This window comes from Leopardus geoffroyi, chromosome D4, assembly GCF_018350155.1.
Source record: "Leopardus geoffroyi isolate Oge1 chromosome D4, O.geoffroyi_Oge1_pat1.0, whole genome shotgun sequence".
Taxonomy (NCBI): Eukaryota; Metazoa; Chordata; class Mammalia; order Carnivora; family Felidae; genus Leopardus; species Leopardus geoffroyi.
The window spans coordinates 60,765,058-60,785,074 of record NC_059342.1 but is presented as its reverse complement, the minus strand read 5'-3'; the positions used below and the strand labels follow the sequence as shown (position 1 = coordinate 60,785,074).

Sequence of the window (20,017 nt, the reverse complement as noted above, 5' to 3'; positions counted from 1 at the left end):
TGTCTAGGCAGTAAGTGCAGTGCTTGGACTTGGCTTTCGAATCCGAATCCGACAGCCCTGGGCTCAGTCACACCCTGTCTAGTACAGCTGTGTGACCTCAGGCAACGGGCTGGTCCTTTTCAGAGCCTCTGAGACTTTCAGGACCACTGGAGGGATTGAATGGGATGGTGTGCTCAGTGCGGGGTGGAGGCAGGGGGTGATGATGATGCAGGGAGCCCACACAGCCTCTGTGTTCATAAGTCTACCAAATCTCCGGACACCAAAACGGAAGAATATCGCAGGCAGCGAGAGCGGCCCAGGAGAATTCTGATGTTCACAGGAGGTTGGTCCTCATGCTGCAAACATGCAGATTCGCACCAAGCTCACTGCCCCTCCACATAAGGATAAGGAAATGGGGGTCATTGAGAGGAAGCAGGTGGACACTTGTGCAAAACAGCAGCTGGCACCCCCTGAGAAAAGGGAGCCCAGAGTTTGCTGTAGGGCAGACACAGTTGGAGTGTAGGAGGAAGTACAGGCTGGGGAGTTGGAACTACCCGGGTCCAGGCCAGGCAGAGAGAACAGAAGCAAACTCAGCCTGAGTACACACAGCCTTGCAGCCCTGGACACAGTTGGGGGCGGGGGAGGGGGGGATGCGAAAGCAAGCGTGTCTGGGGTTAGAGACCCCACAGAGAGCCAGAGAGCCCCAGCTGAGTGGTGACAGGCCAAGGGATGCAGTCAGCCTGGGACTTTGATTTCCAGCTGAGGAGCGCTGGGAGTGTGTGGCCCTCCCGCTGTGTCAACCATCTAGGGAGAAGGCAGTAGAGCCTGGGTATGAATTGGAGCTTCTGGGCTGGGAAGGATCTTGGCCAGAATGCAGGCCCACCCAGGGAGGGTCAGGATGGCCTGTGAGCTGTGCACAAGTAACACATCCCTGATAATGAGATGCCACGGGCATCACAGGCGTGATGCTCTTAATTTCCAGATAAATCAGGGCCTGTCCGAAGTCATGCCTGCAATAGTGTCTCTCACATTCACCTACAGCCCAGCACATTGCTAGAGTGGGAGCAAAAGGGGTTGAGTTTCAGCTAGTGAATGTCCTGGAATTGGTAGGTATAGCTATGAGTGTGTGCTGTCCATTGCTTCTATAATGTCCATCCCAGCAGAATGAAGGTTGAGAGCCAGTGCTGTGTCTGCTCCTTTCTGAGGCTCAGGCTCCTGCTTGAACCTCCCCAGCACTTGGCCAGCTTCTCCTCGAATGCCGCAGCAGCATGATCATACTCTGTCACTGGACAGCTTGCAAAAGGAAAACTCTAGGCTCAGAGATGTGCATCACAGCATTATTCATAATCAAAAACAAACCAAAAACACTCAGGGCTCAAATAAAAAATAACAGGGATTATAACTATGTTATAATAAATTCACCCAACAGAATAGTCATCAGACATTAAGAATGATCGTTGGGAAGTTTATGTAGCAACATAGAAAAGTACAGTGGACCCTTGAACAACACGGATTTGAACTGCATGGGTCCACTTACAGGCAGATTTTTCTGATAAATACAGTATAGTAATGTAAGTGTATTTTCTCTAGCTTACTTTATTGTAAGAATACGGTATATAATACACATGGCATATGAAATAGGTGCTCTTTATGTTATCAGTAAGACTTTGGTCAACAGCACGTTATTAGCAGTTAAATTTGGAGGGAGTCAAAAGTTATACACAGATTTTTAACTATGCAGGGGGGTTGGTGCCCAAACCCCAGTGTTGTTGAAGGGTCAACTGCATATCTACAACGTGACTTAAATAAAAATTTTCCACCCAAAATGTTCAGTATGATTGCAAATATATAACAACATATGTTTATTTTTAAAACAAACACTACTTGGATGTTTGTTTTGGTCTCTGTACTTTTTTTTTTTTTAATTTTTTTAATCTTTATTTTTGAGAGAGAGAGAGACAAAGTGCGAACAGGGGAGGAACAGAGAGAGGAAGACACAGAATCTGAAGCAGGCTCCAGGCTCTGAGCTGTCAGCACAGAGCCTGATGCCAGGCTCGAACCCACTAACCGTGAGATCATGACCTGAGCTGAAGTCGGACGCTTAACTGACTGAGCCACCCAGGCGCCCCTGGTCTCTGTACTTAATGTTATGAGACGTGTTACCTCACATAGTCTCCCAGCTGCCTAGTGGAATAGTTAGTATTTGCCCCTTTTACAGATGACAAAATAGAGGGTCACAGTTGTTCAGTGAAGCCTCGTATCCAGGAAGTCAGAGCCAAGATGTGAACTCCAGACTTGATGCTCTCTCTACTGTATCATGTTGGGATCAAGACTAGAGAAGGGGACTGTCTGTAATACTACTTCTCGAAGACTTTCTTTTCTGTTGTCATTAGAAATTTCTAAAGGAAGGAAGTGTTGGCACCAACAGCTCATGCGGAGGGTGAGGATCAGGGAGATGGCAATTCATCAGATGCTTTGCTCTCTTCTCCAGGATGACATAGAAGCATATCGGACCCAGAACCGCTTCCTAAACTCCGAGATCCACCAAGTCACAAAGATCTGGAGAAGGGTGGCTGAGAAGGAGAGGGCCCTCCTGATGAAGGTAAGAGGCAGAGTCCGTCTACATGCCCAGTCACCCTTCAGTCCCTTACCTTCTCAGCCCTGTATCGCTCTGTCCTTATCACCTGCCTGCCCTGCCTCTGGACTGTGCCATTTACAAACTGCCTTTCTGCCTCAGGCATCTGTGCTCTGATTGCTGCGTCTGATCACAGAAGTACAGAGGAAGGGACAGGCGGCCATTGTCATACCTCCCCTCCGGGTTAGAGTAACTGCCAGAATATTCAAAGGGCTGCCCCACTTCATTTTTCTCTTTTCCCCTTGTGGGAGCTAGAGCTTGAAGACTAGACATTCAAACACAACTGCATAGGTGAGGAAATTAGAAAGTGGCCATGCACACCCAGGGAAAGACTCAGAAAAGAGATGACCTCTCTTGGCCCAGAGACAGCCTATAACAGCCAAAGAACAAAAACAATTTTTTCTTAAGTTGGGAGAATCTGATTCCACTACTACCACATTATTAGATTCAGATGTCTAGTTTTCAACATAATAATCACAAGGCGTACAAAGATATATAAAAGTATGGCCCATTCAAAGGAAAAACATAAATTAGTAGAAACTGCCCCTGACAAAGACCTGATGCTAGATAATACTAGACAAAGATTTTAAAACAGTTGTCTTAAAGATGTTCAGAGAACTAAGGGAAGATGTAGAGAGTCAAGAAAGCAATGTATGAAGAAAACAGAAATATCAATAAAGAGATAGAAAACCTACAAAGAAATCAAGAAGAAATTCTGGAATTGAAAAGAACAATACCCAAATGAAAAATCCACCAGAGGGATTCAGAGGTAGATTCAAGCAGGCAGAAGGAATCAGTGGACTTGAAAATAGGATAGTGAAAATTATTAAGTCTGAGAAACAGAAAGAAAAAAGATGGAAGAAAAGTGAACAGAGCCTAAGTGATGTGTGAGACACCGTTAAGCAGACCAACATACCCATTATAGTAGGGGAGTCCCAGAAGGAGAAGAGAGAGAGAGAGAGAGGGGCAGAGAGAATATGTGAATAAAGGCTGAAAATTTCCCAAATTTGATGAAAGACATGAATAAAAATGTCCAAGAAGCTCAACAAACATCAAGTAAAATAAATTCAAAGAGATCTACACTGAGACACATTACTATCAATCTTTTGAATGCCAAATACAAAGCGACTGCTTGCAAGCAGAAAGAGAAGTAACTCATCACATACAAGGAATCCTCAAGAAGATTATGAGCAGATTTCTCATCAGAAACCTTGGAGGCCAAAATGCTGAAAACAAAGACAAACAAAAAGCAAAGCAAAAGAATTTGTATCTGGCAAAACCTTCTTCCAAAAATGAGGGAGAAATTAAGAGAAATTCAGAGAAACGAAAGTTGAGAAACTTCATTCCCACTAGATCTGCCCACAAGAAGTGCTTGCACAGTCCTGCGGGGTGCAATGGAGGTACACTAGGCAGTAACTCAGAGGTGTTTGAAGGTATACAAATCTCAGTAGAGGTAAATACATGGGCAATTATAAAACCTAGTATTATGGTAAAAATGGTTTATAATTCCACTTTTGTTTTCTATATGATTTAAAAGACTAATACATTTTTTTGGGGCGCCTGGGTGGCGCAGTCGGTTAAGCGTCCGACTTCAGCCAGGTCACGATCTCGCGGTCCGTGGGTTCGAGCCCCGCGTTGGGCTCTGGGCTGATGGCTCAGAGCCTGGAGCCTGTTTCCGATTCTGTGTCTCCCTCTCTCTCTGCCCCTCCCCTGTTCATGCTCTGTCTCTCTCTGTCCCAAAAATAAAAATAAACGTTGAAAAAAAATAAAATAAAATAAAATAAAATAAAATAAAAGACTAATACATTTTTTTAATGATTAATCCAAAAGCTAGTATTATTACAAGTTTGGTTTATAACTCCACATTTTGTTTTCTACCTAATTTTGCATTTAAAAGAATCATTACATTATGTTTTGGGGCTCACGATGTATAAAGATGTAATTTTGTGACATCAACAACCAAAAGGGTAGGGATGGAACAGAGTTTCTGCATGTTATTGAAGTTAAGCTGATATAAATTCAAATTAGAATGTTATAACTTTAGAATTTTAAATTAATCCCCATGGTAACCACAAAGAAAGAAGCTATAGAATATACACAAAAGGAAACAGAACAGGAATTTAAACATTTCACCACAAAAAACACAGTAATGCAGGAAACAAGGGACAAAAATGGTATAAGTCAGCAAATAAATAGCAAAAGGACAGACATCCCTTATCAATAATTACTTTAAATGTAAATGGGTTAAACTCTCCAATTAAAAGAGTTTGACAAAATGGATAAAAAAAAAAGATCCAACTATATACTGTGTACAGGAGACTCGCTTTATATTCAGAGACACAAATAGATTGAAAATGAAAGGTTGGAAAAAGATATTCCATGAAATAATAACCAACAGAGAGCAGGGTGGCTTTGCTAATATCAGACTGGAGTGACTTTAAAGTTTTTAAAGTTACGAGAGACCAAGAAAGACATTATATGTTAATAAAAGGTTCAAGACAGTGAGAAGATACAGCAATTATAAACATTTATATACCTGATAACAGACCAGCAAACTATAGGAACCAAAAATGACAGAACTGAAGGGAGAAATAGATAATTCTATAATAATAGTTGTAAACTTTAGTACCCCACTCTCAGTAATGGGTAAAATAACCAGACAGATGATAAGTAAGGAACTAGTGGCCTTGAACAACACAATACACCAACTAGATCTAACAGGTATAACACAGAATACTCTACCCAGCGACAACAGCACACGCATTCTCCTCATTTTCCAGGACAAACCATATGTTAGGCCACAAATTATATCTCAGTAGATTTAAAGAGACAGGTATCTTCTCCAACTGGAATGGGATGAAGCTAGAAACCAAAAACAGAAGTCAAACTGGAAAATTCACAAACTTGTAGAAATTAAGCAACATACTTTGAAACAATGAATCAAAGAAGAAATTACAAGGAAAATTCGAAAATACTTAAAGGCAAATGAAAAAGAAGACATGTCAAAACTTATGGGGCACAGCAAAAGCCATGCTGAGGAAGAAATTTTTTTTTATGTTTATTTTTGAGAGCAAGAGAGACAGAGCATGAGCAGGGAGGGGCAGAGAGAGAGTGAGACAGAATCCAAAGCAGACTCCAGGCTCTGAGCTGAGGAGGGAATTTATAGCTATAAACACTTTCTTTAAAAAACAAGAAAGATCTCAAATCAACAGCCTAACTTTACAACCTGAGGAACTAGAAGAACTAAACCCAAGCTGGCTGATAGGAGAAAATAATAAAGATTAGAGCAGAAATAAATGAAATAGATAACAGAAAAGTAATAGAGAAAATCAATGAAACCAAAAGTGATTTTTTTGAAAAGATGAACAAAATTGACAAACATTGAGCTAAGTGAACTAAGGAAAAAAAGAAAATTCAAAATCAGAAATGGAAGTGGGAACATTACTACTGATTTTACAGAAATAAAAAGGATTATAAGAGTACTATGAACAGGGGCGCCTGCGTGGCTCAGTTGGTTAAGCATGTGACTTCAGCTCAGGTCATGATTTCACAGCTCATGGGTTTGAGCCCCGCGCTAGGCTCTGTGCTGACAGCTCAGAGCTTGGAGCCTGCTTCGGATTCTGTGTCTTCCTCTCAGCTCCTCCCCCACTCATGCTCTCATGCTCGCTCACTCTCTCTCTCTCTCTCAAAAATAAACATTAAAAAATTTTTAATAAAAAAATAAAAATAAATTTTTAAAAAAGTACTATGAACAGTTGTATACCAACAAATTGAATCACCAAATGAAATGGACAAATCCCTGGAAACATAAAGCCTACCAAGACTAAATCATGAAGAAATAGAAAACATGAATGGCCTGTATAACTAGTAAGGAGACTGAGTTAGCAATCAGAAATCTCTCAACAAAGAAAAGCCCTGGACCTGATGGCTTTACTGATGGATTCTAATGAACATTTAAAGAAGAACTAACAAAGGCCTTCTAAGACTTTTCAAAGAGGGTGTGTGCAGACTAGTGAGGATCAAACACAATCAAGATGCAGTTGGGCACACAGGATTCTTTGGGGCCCAAAGGAGGAAAGAAAGTCAGGGAGGACTTCCTGGTGGAGGTGCCTTCTTGAGCTGAGTCCTAAAAGTGAGTTGGTGTTATCCAAGCAAACAGTGGAGAAAGGCCTTCCAAGAAAAGAGACAGCATGGTCAAGACCTATGGATTGAGAGGAAGGGGGAAGGTGAGAAAGGAGACGTGAGGCTGAAGGGGGGAAATGTTGGGACGTTCTCTGAGGAAACTGGCAGTTGTAGAAGGGTTCTGAGTGAGGCGGTCGGGGGTGGGGGGGGGTGGTGCTCAATCAGACTTATGTTTTGAGAAAGCCAGGGGCTCATTGGGCTTACAGAGGTGGGCTGGAGAGCAGGAGATTTGGGGGTCTCAGAAGTGCCTGAGAAGACTACTGGGAGGGGACTCGGGAAGCAGCCTTGCAGGCAGAGGGACATGGAAGTGGGAGCCGCCTGGGTTGGGGGTGAGGGCAGGCTCACCCGATGGCCTGGAGTTGGTGCTTAGCCAACGTTTGGAGACGGTAATCTGGGCAGAGGTGCAGCAGATGGGCACCCTTGGCCAGGAAGCTCCCACTCTGCCACCCCAGGATGAAACAGGAGCCAGGCTGGCCCAGAGGTCACAGCAATACTATGAGGCCGATTTTTCCTGTCCAGCTTACAGAGAAGGAAAATGGGCCTAGGAAAGTGATGAGACTTGTTCAGAACACTCAGTTTGTGTAAATAGAAATACAAAAGTTCAAGACGGGCAGGGAGGGGCAGGGAGCGTGCAGGAAGGCCACCGATGGGAGAGAATGTTGCGTAGCAGGAATGGAAGGAGCCAGTGTTGTGGCAGCAGGAGGCCCAAGGGCAGTGTCTGGAGCCTCATGGCCATCTCCTGGGTGCTGCTCAGTAATACCACCTGCAGAGAACTGCTCTAGGCTAGGTGCCCTGAGAGGGACTTTACACACATCAGCTCATGTAATCCTCACCAGAATCCATGTGATTTCCATTGGTTAAATGAACAAGCTAGGGCACAGAGCGGTTAAGTAACTTGCTCACCCAGCCAGCAGTGGCCGAACCAGGATGGGACTTCAGGCTGTGCAAGAACCTGCACTGCCCCTCTCCACCTTTCCTCTCTTTCTTCTGAATCCAGCCCAGCCCTGGGCCTGGCTCTCTTGCCTGAAGCCTTCACTGCCTTGCTATAAATCCTTGGGTTTGGGGCCCATCTCCTTTCCCTTATATGATGGGCTGGGGGGTGGGGAGGGGATGCAAGATGAGATGGGAGAAGAGCTTTGCTGCCTGTAGCTGCTCAGGCCTCTAGGGTGGCCCAAGCCCAACCAGGTGGCCTGACAGCCCCACCCCTCCCTCCACAGTGTGCCTACCTCCAAGCCAAGAACTGCCAGGTAGAGAGCAAGTACCTGGCGGGGCTGCGGAGGCTGCAGGAGACCATGGGGAGCGAGGCCAATGACTGCTCAGAGCTGCTGAGGCAGCTCATCCAGGAGGCACTGCAGTGGGAGGCCAGGGAGGCCTCGGCAGAAGGTGTGGAGCTGAGCCCTATCAGGTGAGCCCCGCAGGCAGCAAGGGAAGGTCTTGGTCTGCCTGACCTGGGGAGCCCCAGCTGCTCTGCTGCTGGTTCCTGCTGACCGTGTACGAGCACTGTGCATCCCTTACTTTCTCGTATCTTCAGGTATTGAGCATGTGGTTGCGATGAGCCCCCTCTTACGGCTGAGGTGGTATCACTTACACTTACACCTCAGCTGTAAGACGAGGTGGCGTAGGCTCAGAGGAGGCAGCCCCTTCCCCAAGGCCATGCAGCATACTAGTGCAGCTGACCTGGGTCTGCCTCTGAAGCTCTGTTTTCTCCACTTCTCCAGGCTCCCAGAGATACTTGTCAGAGAGGGGAGGAGGAGAGACAAGCCAGCTGCCTTCCCCAAGCAAAGCCCTTGCTGAGCCCAGTGGACATGGGCAGTTAAATATAACAAAAGGGGCTGTGGCTGAGGTCCAAAGAGCCCCGAGGCTGGGAGGCTCGGTGGAAGGAGCCCAGGCTTTGGAGCCACCCCTGGCCGTGTCACCATGTGACCTTGGACAAATCACTTTACCTTTCTGGGCCACATATATAGCCTCCATCAGATGTGGGCTAAGATTGCTGCTTTGCAGGATCAGTAGGACCAAATGAGACCACACATGCAGAGCACACAGGGCAAATAAATGTTAGATCAATGAAAAGCTATGTGGAATGGATCCCCAGCTCACCCATCTTGCTTGTCAGTGATGCTGTCTGTTCCCCATCCATCCTTGGGCTTACTGTCTTGTGGGAGTGGGATTCTATATCAGCAGTGCAGGACTCCTTGAGCCTAAGGCCTCATGGGGTAAGAAGAGGGTTCTTTATATCTGCAAAGAATCCACTTACTATGCACTTACTATGTCCCAGACACTGTCTAGGCCCCCAGCATTTTACAACAGGGGATGTCAATGTCAATGGGTCTCCATGGGGCAGAGCAGGAATTTTACCCCTTGTACAGATGAGCAAACTGAAGTTGGGAGAACTGAAGTCACCTGCCCAAAGCTGCATGGCTAACCCACAGTGAAGCCCCGGCAAGAACCTTGCCTGGGGTCCAGCCCCTGCCCACTGCCCCTTCTCCGGGGAAGGACTCTGCAAGGTGTTGCTAACGTGCATTTTTGCTGGCAGCGAGTATGACGAGTATGGCTTCCTGACGGTGCCCAACTACGAGATGGAAGACCTGAAGCTGCTGGCCAAGATCCAGGCACTAGAGGTGCACTCCCACCACCTGCTGGCCCATGAGGCTGTGGAGCGGCCGCTACGGGAGCGTTGGGCTGCCCTTGGTGATCTCACGCCCTCGGTCGAGCTCAAGCAGCTGCTGCGGGCAGGTGTGCCCCGAGAGCACCGGCCGCGTGTCTGGAGGTGGCTGGTCCACCTCCGCGTCCAGCACCTGTGGAGCCCCGGCCGCTACCAGGAGCTGCTGAGCCGGGGTCAGGTTCACGAGCACCCTGCAGCCCGCCAAATTGAGCTGGACCTGAACCGCACCTTCCCCAACAACAAGCACTTCACCTGCCCCGCCTCCAGCTACCCCGACAAGCTACGCCGGGTGCTGCTGGCCTTCTCCTGGCAAAACCCCACCATCGGCTACTGCCAGGGCCTCAACAGGTGAGCGTCATGGCTCTAGTGAGGGCACAGCCCTTGTTCTCTAGAGCACCTCTCTGTCTCTTTGGAGTCTCCCAGGAACATGGATAGGGGAGCCCAGGAGGCTTGATTCCCACTGTACAGATGAGGACAATATGGACATGTTCGAGATGGGGACAAGGACAGGTTCAAGACCGTGGTAGCTCCTCATGCTGTGCTCTCTGCTTTGATCTGTGCTCAGGGTGGGGCCACCCATGTAGAAAGCATCGCGAATGGTCTCCTGGGATTTTGTAGTGTGCACAGCTCAGCTCACACATTGCAGAACTGTGGGTCAAGGCTCATTTGCTTCAGACAAAATCCATTCAGAGGAACCCAAGAGAAAGAGAATTTGTAAATGTTACAGGGAAGCTCCTAACAACCAGGAAAAGAAAAGAGAGGACGAGACCCCATGGTCATTAGAAACCGTGGCATCTCCTGTCTCTAGCAGGGCCACAGCACCACACAACCCCAGGGGTGCCAATCGCGCCGCAGTCCGTGGGGCCAGGTCCCGACACTGTGCAGCACCACACCCTACTCTTCTGCAGCCTTTATGGGGCCTCACAGTCTCTGGACTCTCTTGCTTTCAGCAGACCAGCCTCGGTCCATCATTCTTTGGACATTTAAGGCCCATTGAGGCTGTTCAGAATGGAGAACTCAGCCCCTGAGTCTGGAGCTTTGTCAGCAAGTCATCCCACTTGTCGATACCCTCTTGCCGCAGGCCTAAATTCCCAAAGGAAAGAATGCAGCCGGGCCAGCCTGGAGTCGGTTCTGCTTCTGGTGCAACAGCAGGAGATAAGGGATTGGGGGTGGAGGGGGGGGTGCTGACTGGTAGGGCTGCCCCCTTCAGGACTGTGGAGGACTCTCATGGATGCCCTTAGCTATCCCGATAGAGGTTATGTAATCTCAGATATTTCCCAAAGCAAGTTTTGACCCTATTTATTTTTAAAGTTTTTTTTTAAGGTTTATTAATTTTTTTTTAATTTTTTTTTCAATGTTCATTTATTTTTGGGACAGAGAGAGACAGAGCATGAACGGGGGAGGGGCAGAGAGAGAGGGAGACACAGAATCGGAAACAGGCTCCAGGCTCTGAGCCATCAGCCCAGAGCCCGACGCGGGGCTCGAACTCCCGGACCGCGAGATCGTGACCTGGCTGAAGTCGGACGCTTAACTGACTGCGCCACCCAGGCGCCCCTAAGGTTTATTTTTGAGAGACAGAGAGAGAGAGAGAGAGAGACAGTGTGAGTGGGGGAGGGGCACAGAGAGGGGGACAGAGGATTTGAAGCGGGCTCTGCACTGACAGCAGAGAGTCCAATGTGGGGCTGGCACTCACGAACTGTGAGATCACGACCTGAGCCAAAGTCAAAAGCTCAATGGACAGAGCCACACAGGCACCCCTTTGACTCAATTTAATTTAAACACGCATACACTCGAGCAAAATTTACATAAGACCTTCTGGTGTTTTTTTCAAAAGAGGTGGTGTGTGACATTTCTTTAACACAGAATAAACAGTCACAGCGTCCCTACTCAAATTTGAATGGTTCCTAACGGTAGATATTTTTGATACTTGATTTCCAGCCTAACTTGGGTGAAATTGAGCATATATACATGTTCAGTTACTGGGAATTCAGAGTTAAACCACAGCACAGCTAATCTGCGCTGAAGGGGCGGGGGAAATCCTATAGTGGGAAGGATCTTGAGATAAACCTAGAAGGAAAGAAACTGTTCCCTGTGTGGATAGAGGCAGCACAAAGGCTGTGGAGGGGTATGTAAGAATAACAGACGGAGAAGGAGGTGACACCCAAGAATATTTCTTTAATTCTTTCTCTGAATACTTTTTTTCTTACTGATAGTTAGTGTTTAGGCACACATCCATATTATTGCTTAAAATCGAAAGTTATTTGTAATGGGAAGAGCCCCTTCATACGTGGAGAGTGCGGCCCTTAAACCCCACCTTGCAGGCCCCTTTCACTTGTCTGACTGCCACCATCTAGTGGCAACTGATAGAACTGCATGCATGGTGTCAAAAGAGGACACACCCTGCTTCTATGCAACAAGTCAACCTGTTTAGAGGGTGACAGGTATCATGGTAATAATACACTGCAGATTTAGGGCAAAAACGTTAAAGCTATTCCCCTTTAGAACATAAATGGAGTGCTTTAAAAGTAGCTGTTTCCCACATCACCATGCTACTTCCTTTGCAGACCCACTTGAGCCTGAAGGCCTTAAGTCGGAGTCTGGTTGTAGCCCTGAGCACTTGGTGGGCCCTAATTGGCACCAACAGCCTCTCATTACTGACCTTTTAATGTGTAGAGAGATCTAAGCTGGTGCCAGCAGCCAGCTCCTGGACTGAGCATGTCCTGAGGCTCCAGTGGAATGGGGTAGGGTGGAGAGAACACCAGGCTGGGACTTTGGGAGCCGCTCTACCACCAGCTGACTGTGTGACCCTGAGCAAGTCATTTCTCCTTTCCAGGACTCGGGTCTTCCCATCTCTGCAATAAGTTTATCTAGACCCAGGATGACCAGTAGGAAGCATCTGTCTAGAGCCTTCTCTGGTGAGAGTTTTTGAGGCAGCCTCCAGAGTCAGTGGGAAAGAGAACAATGATGAATTAGTTATGTCTGCCCTGGGCATAGACAAAGGGAATGTTGTCATGATTGATTAGTTATGTCTGCTCTGGGCATAGACTAAAGAGTGGTGGCCAGTGTTTCACACGTTTGCTATCCCTGAACTAAATGACCTCAGAAGGCACCCTTTCCCCAGCTCTGAGAGGGCAGAGCTTCCTATTTCCAAAAAGACCTTTGACTCTTCTCTTCATCCACTCAGCTTAGACTCAGGAGGATTTGTACAGATGGTTTAGCCAGAGTGAAAAGAAATTCCTTCCCAATCTATTGGGGAGAGAAAAGGGGTTTCTTTTTTCTTTTGAGAATTGACCTTATTTCTCTAAACAATATGAACCTCAGAAGAGGTTGGAGGTCATGTATCCAATCTTGTAAGAGCTCAGAGAAGGATAAATAGATAGACAATGAAATGTGTTTTTTTGTTTGTTTGTTTGTTTGTTTGTTTGTTTTAATTTTTTTTCAACGTTTATTTTATTTTTGGGACAGAGAGAGACAGAGCATGAACGGGGGAGGGGCAGAGAGAGAGGGAGACACAGAATCGGAAGCGGGCTCCAGGCTCTGAGCCATCAGCCCAGAGCCCGACGCGGGGCTCGAACTCACGGACCGCGAGATCGTGACCTGGCTGAAGTCGGACGCTTAACCGACTGCGCCACCCAGGCGCCCCGAAATGTGTTTTTTTAAGCCCATCAAGTGTGTGAGGCTTCATGATGCTGTAAGGTGGCATCTCCTTAAGGGTGTTCAGTGGGTGCACTGTACAAAAGGGGCTCCACAGCCCCAATGGACAGTCCTGGGCTAGGGTCACATGGGGTTTTGTCACTGCAGAATTTCTAAGAGGCTTTTACTAAGATGTTGTATATCATTGGCCTCTAAAAAGGGGCTAGAGTATGCAGCATTTCCCAAACATCTTTGAATTTGGGACCTTGTGTTCACCTAGCATCTTGAGAGACCATTGCATCTTGGAAAATGTATTCCTGGATTGGCCCTGGGTGAGACCTGCCAGGAAGGATGGGAGAGGTAGAGAAAACAATACTTCTTCCAGGCTGACATCCCTGCTCAGCACTGTGGACTTTTTCCTTTCTTCCCATGATCTCATTAGAGCTTCATGGTAACATTAGGGGGAGGGGAAGCAAATGAGAGAAAGAATTTTGTGTAATGAGCACCTGCTGTACGCCAGACGGTTAGCAAGACACTGTAATTCTGTCTTCTTGTTCAAAATGCCTCATAGCCCTAGGAGGTAGAGATTGTTAATCCCACTTTACAGATGATCAAAGTAAGGTTCAGAGAGGTTAACACACTTGCCAAGGTCTCAAAGCCTGTGGATATTAAGATAAGGATAACTAACATTCATAAAGTGCTCCGCTACATGTCAGGTGCTATGCTGGGCATTCGTCTCTTGTTAACGTCATTCACCCTCGTAATAGTCCTGTGATTATTATGAAGAGGTTGAGGCTCAAAGAGGTTTAGGAACTTGCTTCCAGCAAGGAAGCAGCAGGTGCAGAATCACACCTAGGCAACAGGACTCCAGAGCCCCTCCCTAGAGACTCAGATCTCCCCATTGCTCTGGAAATCCCTGTGTAGTCCCCAAAAGCAAGTTCCTCTCACCCCAGGTGCCAGAACACTAGACTGGCTAGGGTTGGACATGACAACCCCCTGGGATCTGGGAAGCGACCTCTGCCACCCTCTGCCTGGCTGTGACTTCTACACATCACCCTAAGCCTCCTTTCTTCCCCTTCCAGGCTAGCGGCCATTGCTCTGCTGGTCCTGGAGGAAGAGGAGTGTGCCTTCTGGTGCCTGGTGGCCATTGTGGAGACCATCATGCCAGCTGACTACTACAGCAAGACACTCACATCATCCCAGGTGAGCAGAGCAGGGGCAGACGGGACTTGGAGGCCACACAGGTTGGTGCTCCTTGAGTGGTTCCTTCAAGCCCGTGAATCAAAAAAATCAGGAACCTCTCAGGCCTCCATTTCTCCCTCTGTACAGGGGCCAGTAAGCCCTCCCTGGGACTCCTGGGAGGCTCTGGTGAGGTGATGGCCTTTAGAGTTGTTGGGGCCCTGCCCACGGGACCGACTTGTTATTCCAGTGGTGACACGATGTCACTAGGAATGGTTAGTCTGTCTTTCTTTTTTTCTTTCTTTCTTTCTTTCTTTTCTTTCTTTCTTTCTTTCTTTCTTTCTTTCTTTCTTTCTTTCCTTCCTCCCTCCCTCCCTCCCTCCCTCCCTTCCTTTCTTCCTTCTTTCTTGAAGTCCCCTTCAAGCTCTCTGCTTTGCCATCCCTGGCATATTGCTCTCAGCCCCCTGCTCATGGTCACAAGATGGCTGTACCCTCGTGGTCACAAGACAGCTGCACCACCTCTGGCACTGAAGCCATGGTCCAGCTCTGGAAGAAGCAGAGGGTGGAAGGCAAGGGCTGTCTCCCCTACAAACAGCTCCCGCCCAGCAGTTGCTGGTTATACCTTATTGGTCAGAACTCTATCACAAGGCACCGCTTGCCGCAAGGCAGGCTGAGAAATGTTCCATATTTTATTTTCATGTTTTAACACCTCCGAAATCAAGGTGTGTTGTGTAACCAGTGTGCTGTGGTGGGGTTGTTGGAGGGTTTCTCACTCTCTCTCTCTCTCTCTCTCTCTCTCCCTCTGTATAGAAAATTTCAAATGCAAAAACCTCACTTTGCTCCACTGTCTCATGAAATGTAAAAGTTAAAAAAAAAAAGAAAATTTCGAATGTACAACAAATAGAGAAAATAGTATATGAACCTCCATGTATCTATGACCTAGTTTGAATAATTATCAACACAGGCACCCACGTGCTGTTCCGTCTCTACTCCCACCCATCCCCGGTGAGACAAATCCCAGACGTCACATCCGTTGATCTAGGAGTCCTTCAGGTTCAGTGGCTCCTTAGGCTCAGTGAGTTACCCGAGGTCTGGAGCTGGATGCGCCGAGCACCTTGCATGTCAGACCCCAAATAGATGTAGTGCTGAGGCCAGTACAAGCCTGAACTGCTTGGCCTCAGGTTCAGGAGGGCTTCAGGTTCACTGGCCAAGAACGTAGCCCACAGAGACCTCCGCGTCAAAGCCCAGCGCCCAGCTCGGAAGACTGCCTGCCTGTGCTGGGAGCAGCAGAGCGGTGTGCCGCGTGCCCGTCTCCTGGCCACGGAGGGCTCCGGCCCGTCCAGGCACTCGCGCCTCCGGGCCGGTGGGGGGTGACTCCACAACTGTGTGTGGACTGGCTCTCTAGGGAGGGCGGTGGCCCCTTCCCTAGGGTGGCGGCCAACGAGCCCTGTCTCCCGGCTCCCAGGTGGACCAGCGGGTGCTCCAGGACCTACTTTCGGAGAAGCTGCCCAGGCTGATGGCTCACCTGGCGCAGCACCGCGTGGATCTCTCCTTCGTCACCTTCAACTGGTTCCTCGTGGTCTTTGCAGACAGTCTCATCAGCAACATCCTTCTCCGGGTCTGGGACGCCTTCCTGTATGAGGGCATCAAGGTGGGGCACTGCCAGGGGTGAGCAGGACAGTCTCGAGCAAGGCCCTCTTGGGCTCAGTTCCGCCCCTAGAGAATGGGAAGACGGTGCTCCCCTGTCAGGGCTGTTGAGGACCCCTCGTGGGAGCATGGCTTTGTAAACTAAAGTGTTTTGCACACGTGAGGAGAAGAGAAGTTGGGGGGATTTCCTTTCCCTAGGGAGGAGGCACGACCATGATCCGGGAGGCCCATCCCTCTTCCATCCACTGCCCATCCAGTCATGTGGGTCCCCCCTTCTCTACCCCCCATATTTGGGTGTGGTCCCAGCTTTGCCCCTCACGTTTCTAGGAGACCCTAGGCAGGCCCTCCCCACGCCCCACCCCAGTGTCCCCATGCTGGTTGATGACATACCACACCGCAGATTACAGAGCACCTTTGGATCTGTTAGTCCAGTCAATTCCTGCTGATGCCCCATGTAGAGACAGTATCACCCCCCTCAGCTCCAACAGGGTAGCAGCTCACCCAGGGTCCTGGGACAAGTCAGGACAGAGCCAGAACTCCGTCCCCATCTCCGGATTCCAAGCTGTGCTCTCTCCCCTTGGGGTCTCCAGTCTGCCCACCCCCTTTGGCCTCCCTGCACACATGTTGCCTCTAGGCTTTCAACCCTGAAGCCTGTCCTGGGAGCCCCACACTGTCTGGGTGTGTGGGTTCTCCTCCCCCTGGGGATTACCTGCCTGGCCCCCCCGTGCCCCACCTGAGCCCCCCGCTTTGCCCCCAGGTGGTATTCCGCTATGCCTTGGCCATTTTCAAGTACAACGAGGAGGAGATCCTGAGGCTGCATGATGGCCTAGAGATCTACCAGTTCCTGCGCTTCTTCACCAAGACCATTTGCAACAGCCAGTGAGAACCCTTTTCTGCCCCCACCCCTGCCGGTCCAGCAGTCCTCCCACCCTCACATGCCCCCAGGACACGTAGCAGAGGGTATGCTGGTGTTTGCTGAGTGCCGATGAGTGCCGATCGTTAGGGCTGCTGATGCTCCCTTATGGCTTAGAAATCTTTAGGGACGGCTTGGAAATCTTTAGGGACGTTCCACTGCCTCAGGGGTCTGTCTGCCCCTTAACATGGCATTCAACGCCTCCATGCAATTTCACTTCCTTCCCACCTTTTCCTGCCCCTAATACTTGCCATGCCCTACAATCCTGCCAAACAGAATTATTTGAGTTCCTAGGACAACAGCCACCTCTGGGCTTTTTGGTCTTGCAGTTTCTTCTGCTCAGAATGCCTTCCTGCCACCTGCACATTTGCCTGGCCAACTTCTACTCATTCTTCAAAACTCAGCTCACATGTCACCTCTTCCAAGAAGCCTTCCTTGACCAACCTTTCCTTACTGGGTTAGAGCTCCCATAGTCCTAAGCTTTCTCCTGCCTCAGTACACATCACTCTGGGTGGAAGTTGGCTTCTTATTCACTGTTTCCTTCCTGGAAGGTGAGCTCCCTGCAAGCGGGGGCCAGGGCCTCAGCCACGTGGACAGAATGAATGCCAGGGTGCCTGGGAAGGCCGGGTGAATGTAGGCCCAGTGGGGCGCTGGGCTCTGGGCTGACTGTGCTCTCCCCCGCAGGAAGCTGATGAACATCGCCTTCAACGACATGAACCCTTTTCCTATGAAACAGCTGCGGCAGCTGCGGATGGCCCACCGGGAGCGGCTGGAGCCTGAGCTGCGTGAGCTGGAGCGGCTGAAGGCCGAGTACCTGGAGACTCGGAACTCACAAGTCCCAGCGGTGCCGGAGGACTGTGCCAGTGAGGACGAGGTGGAGGGCGAGGCCTGACTTGGCCACCTGCCCTCCCCAAAGCCCTTTTTCCCTCTTGGCTGGCAGGCCCCCAGGAGGATGGATGGCCATGGAGTGGTGGTCCAGCCCATGAGCCCCATCACCACGTCGTGCTGGGCAAGTCCCTTCCCCTCTCTGGGCCTCGGTCTCCCCAATGTTCTGCTGGGAAGCCTTTGGTTGGGTCATCCCCTCATGAGCACATACCCAGGGATGCCAGCCCTTTCTCGCTTCTTCCACAGAGCACTTTAGCACATAGACGAGCAAGAATGCTGTCTTCTAGGGTAACCTTGAACATTCCTTAAATTTTATCTATATAAAACAATATAAACATTAGAATTAATTGACAAGCTTTGGAAGCTTAATGATTCCCAGTAACCGACTTCCTGGCTGGGCCCAGGTCCAGGGTGTCCCATCACTAGGGCCTACCCGGCGTGGGACATCCGTGGATTCTGTTTCCTTGGATGTCTCTGCAGGGCCGGCCCCCCTCCTGGGTCCCTGAGGAGCTAGAGTCCTATGCATGCAGGGTGTGTCTTCCTGGGTGACAGTGCCTCCCCAGTGTTGGTTAGGCGTCTGTCCCAGGCCCAGCTCCCATCTACCAAGGCCTTTTTCCTGAGCCCTGCACCTGTGGTCTCCTCTCCATTCACAGCCCGTTTGGGGGAAGAGGTTCCCAGGGAAAACCCCTGCCTGTACCAAAAGGAACTTGGTGTGGGTGTTGGGCAGAGAACCCTGGGTCAGGCACCCAACGGCTGGCTTCCCTCTACCAACTTCACAGGCCCAGGCAAGAAGAGTCACCTCTTCTCTGAAAAATGGGTGGCTGGAGGGTGAGGAAGAGGTGTGGAGGAGGTAGAGGGTGAGGAAGAGGGTGAGGAAGAGAAGGACATAGCTATAGCCTGTCACCAAGTCAGGGCTGTCTCTTCCGGCACCCACTGCATGCAGGAACTCAGTTTCAGTTCTTCTGGGTTCTTCCGGGCCCTTCCTCAGCAGTCTGCCACCTCCCCCATTCCCCTCTAGGCAGGGAGTCAAGGCTGTATAAGTGATTTGGGCAGCTCATTTCTCAACAAACCCTTCACTGTGTCAGTACAGGCTCAAGCTGGGCAGTCTCCAGCAGGAAGGAGTGGGGGGGGGTGGGCGGGTGTGTGGTTCTCCAGCAGGAAACTTCCAGCTCTGATCAGAGGTTCCTGTCACTGGGGACCAGGAACCGGCCTGCTCACCCACAAGTGTGAACTTAGAGGGACTGGTACACCAGGCACCCAGTTCACCCACACCGTGTACACAGCTCTGGGGAAGAGGCACTCAGAGTTCTTTCCTCCCACATGACATGGGCTACTAGCTGACCCCAGGGCCCCGGGTTTCCCATTAACACTCCACATAGTGTCTTGATAACCTTCCTCATTTTTGCTGAACTTTTACCTTTGCTGAGATCCTGTCACCACCAAAGGGCATCTGTGAGGCGTGATGGTGGCCGGCGGGGGTCCTAGCTGCACCCCCAACAGGCTGGGTGCTGTACCCTTTAAGGGCTATCACTGGGGAGACAAGGGGTCTAGCCTCTCAGAGCTCCCAGGAGATGAGCTGGTGCCTGGCAAGAGTAAAACACCACCAGCAGCAGGGAGTTGCCTTTTTATAGAAAAACTACCCAGAGGGCTTCAAAAAGGCCCAAGGCTCCAGGAAAGGCCCAGCTGGTCCTTCAGCTCCAGCCCTGAAATTCAAATTCCCTCCCCAGCCGGGGCGGGGGGGGGGGGGGGGGGGGAAACAATCCCTGATCAGACAGGGTCTGTCTGATAAATGGCACACCCCTCTCCCTTCTTCCCTTCCTATCTCTCCCCTGCTTCCTCTGCCTCTTTGCTCTCCCTCCCCTCTCCTCCCTCCTCCCTCCTCTTTTCCCTCCTCCTTCTGCTTGTTCTCACCCTTCTTCCTTTGTCCCCTCTTCTCCCTTCCTCCTCTCCCCTCCCCACCCCCAAAGAAGCTCTGCTCAGAGCTGGGCACCACACCTTGCCCCTCCTGGGCTGGGGGAAGGCAGGTGCTTTGCCATTGACCCAGCACTGTAACCTCTGGTTTACACCACAGAATCACCTAAGCAGCTTTTAAAGAATATTGGTGCCAGGCCGACACAGAGCCTTTTGTGGGGCCTGGGCGTTCTGATACACCAGGAGGGTTGGAGATCACAGGACCGACTCTGGTCCGGCCTCCTCCAGCCCTAAAATGAGATGCTGGAGCCAGGAATGAGAACTGCCTGTCCTGGAGCATTGCTCACCCCAGGCCAAACTCAGTTTAGGAATAAGGAGATGAAGCCTCAGA

At 49.6% G+C, this 20,017-nt stretch overlaps 1 protein-coding gene across 5 annotated transcripts in view; it reads left to right on the top strand.

Moving 5' to 3' along the window:
• Positions 1-18,062, top strand: part of TBC1D2 (TBC1 domain family member 2) — a 56,726-nt gene extending 38,664 nt beyond the window's left edge. For 2 of the 5 annotated variants that reach the window (XM_045467824.1, XM_045467827.1), the window contains 7 exons: positions 2,471-2,581; positions 8,014-8,201; positions 9,330-9,806; positions 14,174-14,294; positions 15,736-15,921; positions 16,675-16,796; positions 17,515-18,062. In XM_045467824.1, coding sequence (XP_045323780.1) covers positions 2,471-2,581; positions 8,014-8,201; positions 9,330-9,806; positions 14,174-14,294; positions 15,736-15,921; positions 16,675-16,796; positions 17,515-17,722 — 1,413 coding nt within the window. In that variant the 3' untranslated portion in view covers positions 17,723-18,062. Of the gene's footprint in view, positions 1-2,470; positions 2,582-8,013; positions 8,202-9,329; positions 9,807-14,173; positions 14,295-15,735; positions 15,922-16,674; positions 16,878-17,514 lie in introns of all 5 variants that reach the window. The other 3 variants (XR_006709866.1, XM_045467825.1, XM_045467826.1) reach the window with 3 other exon arrangements.
• Positions 18,063-20,017: the final 1,955 nt, after the last annotated feature.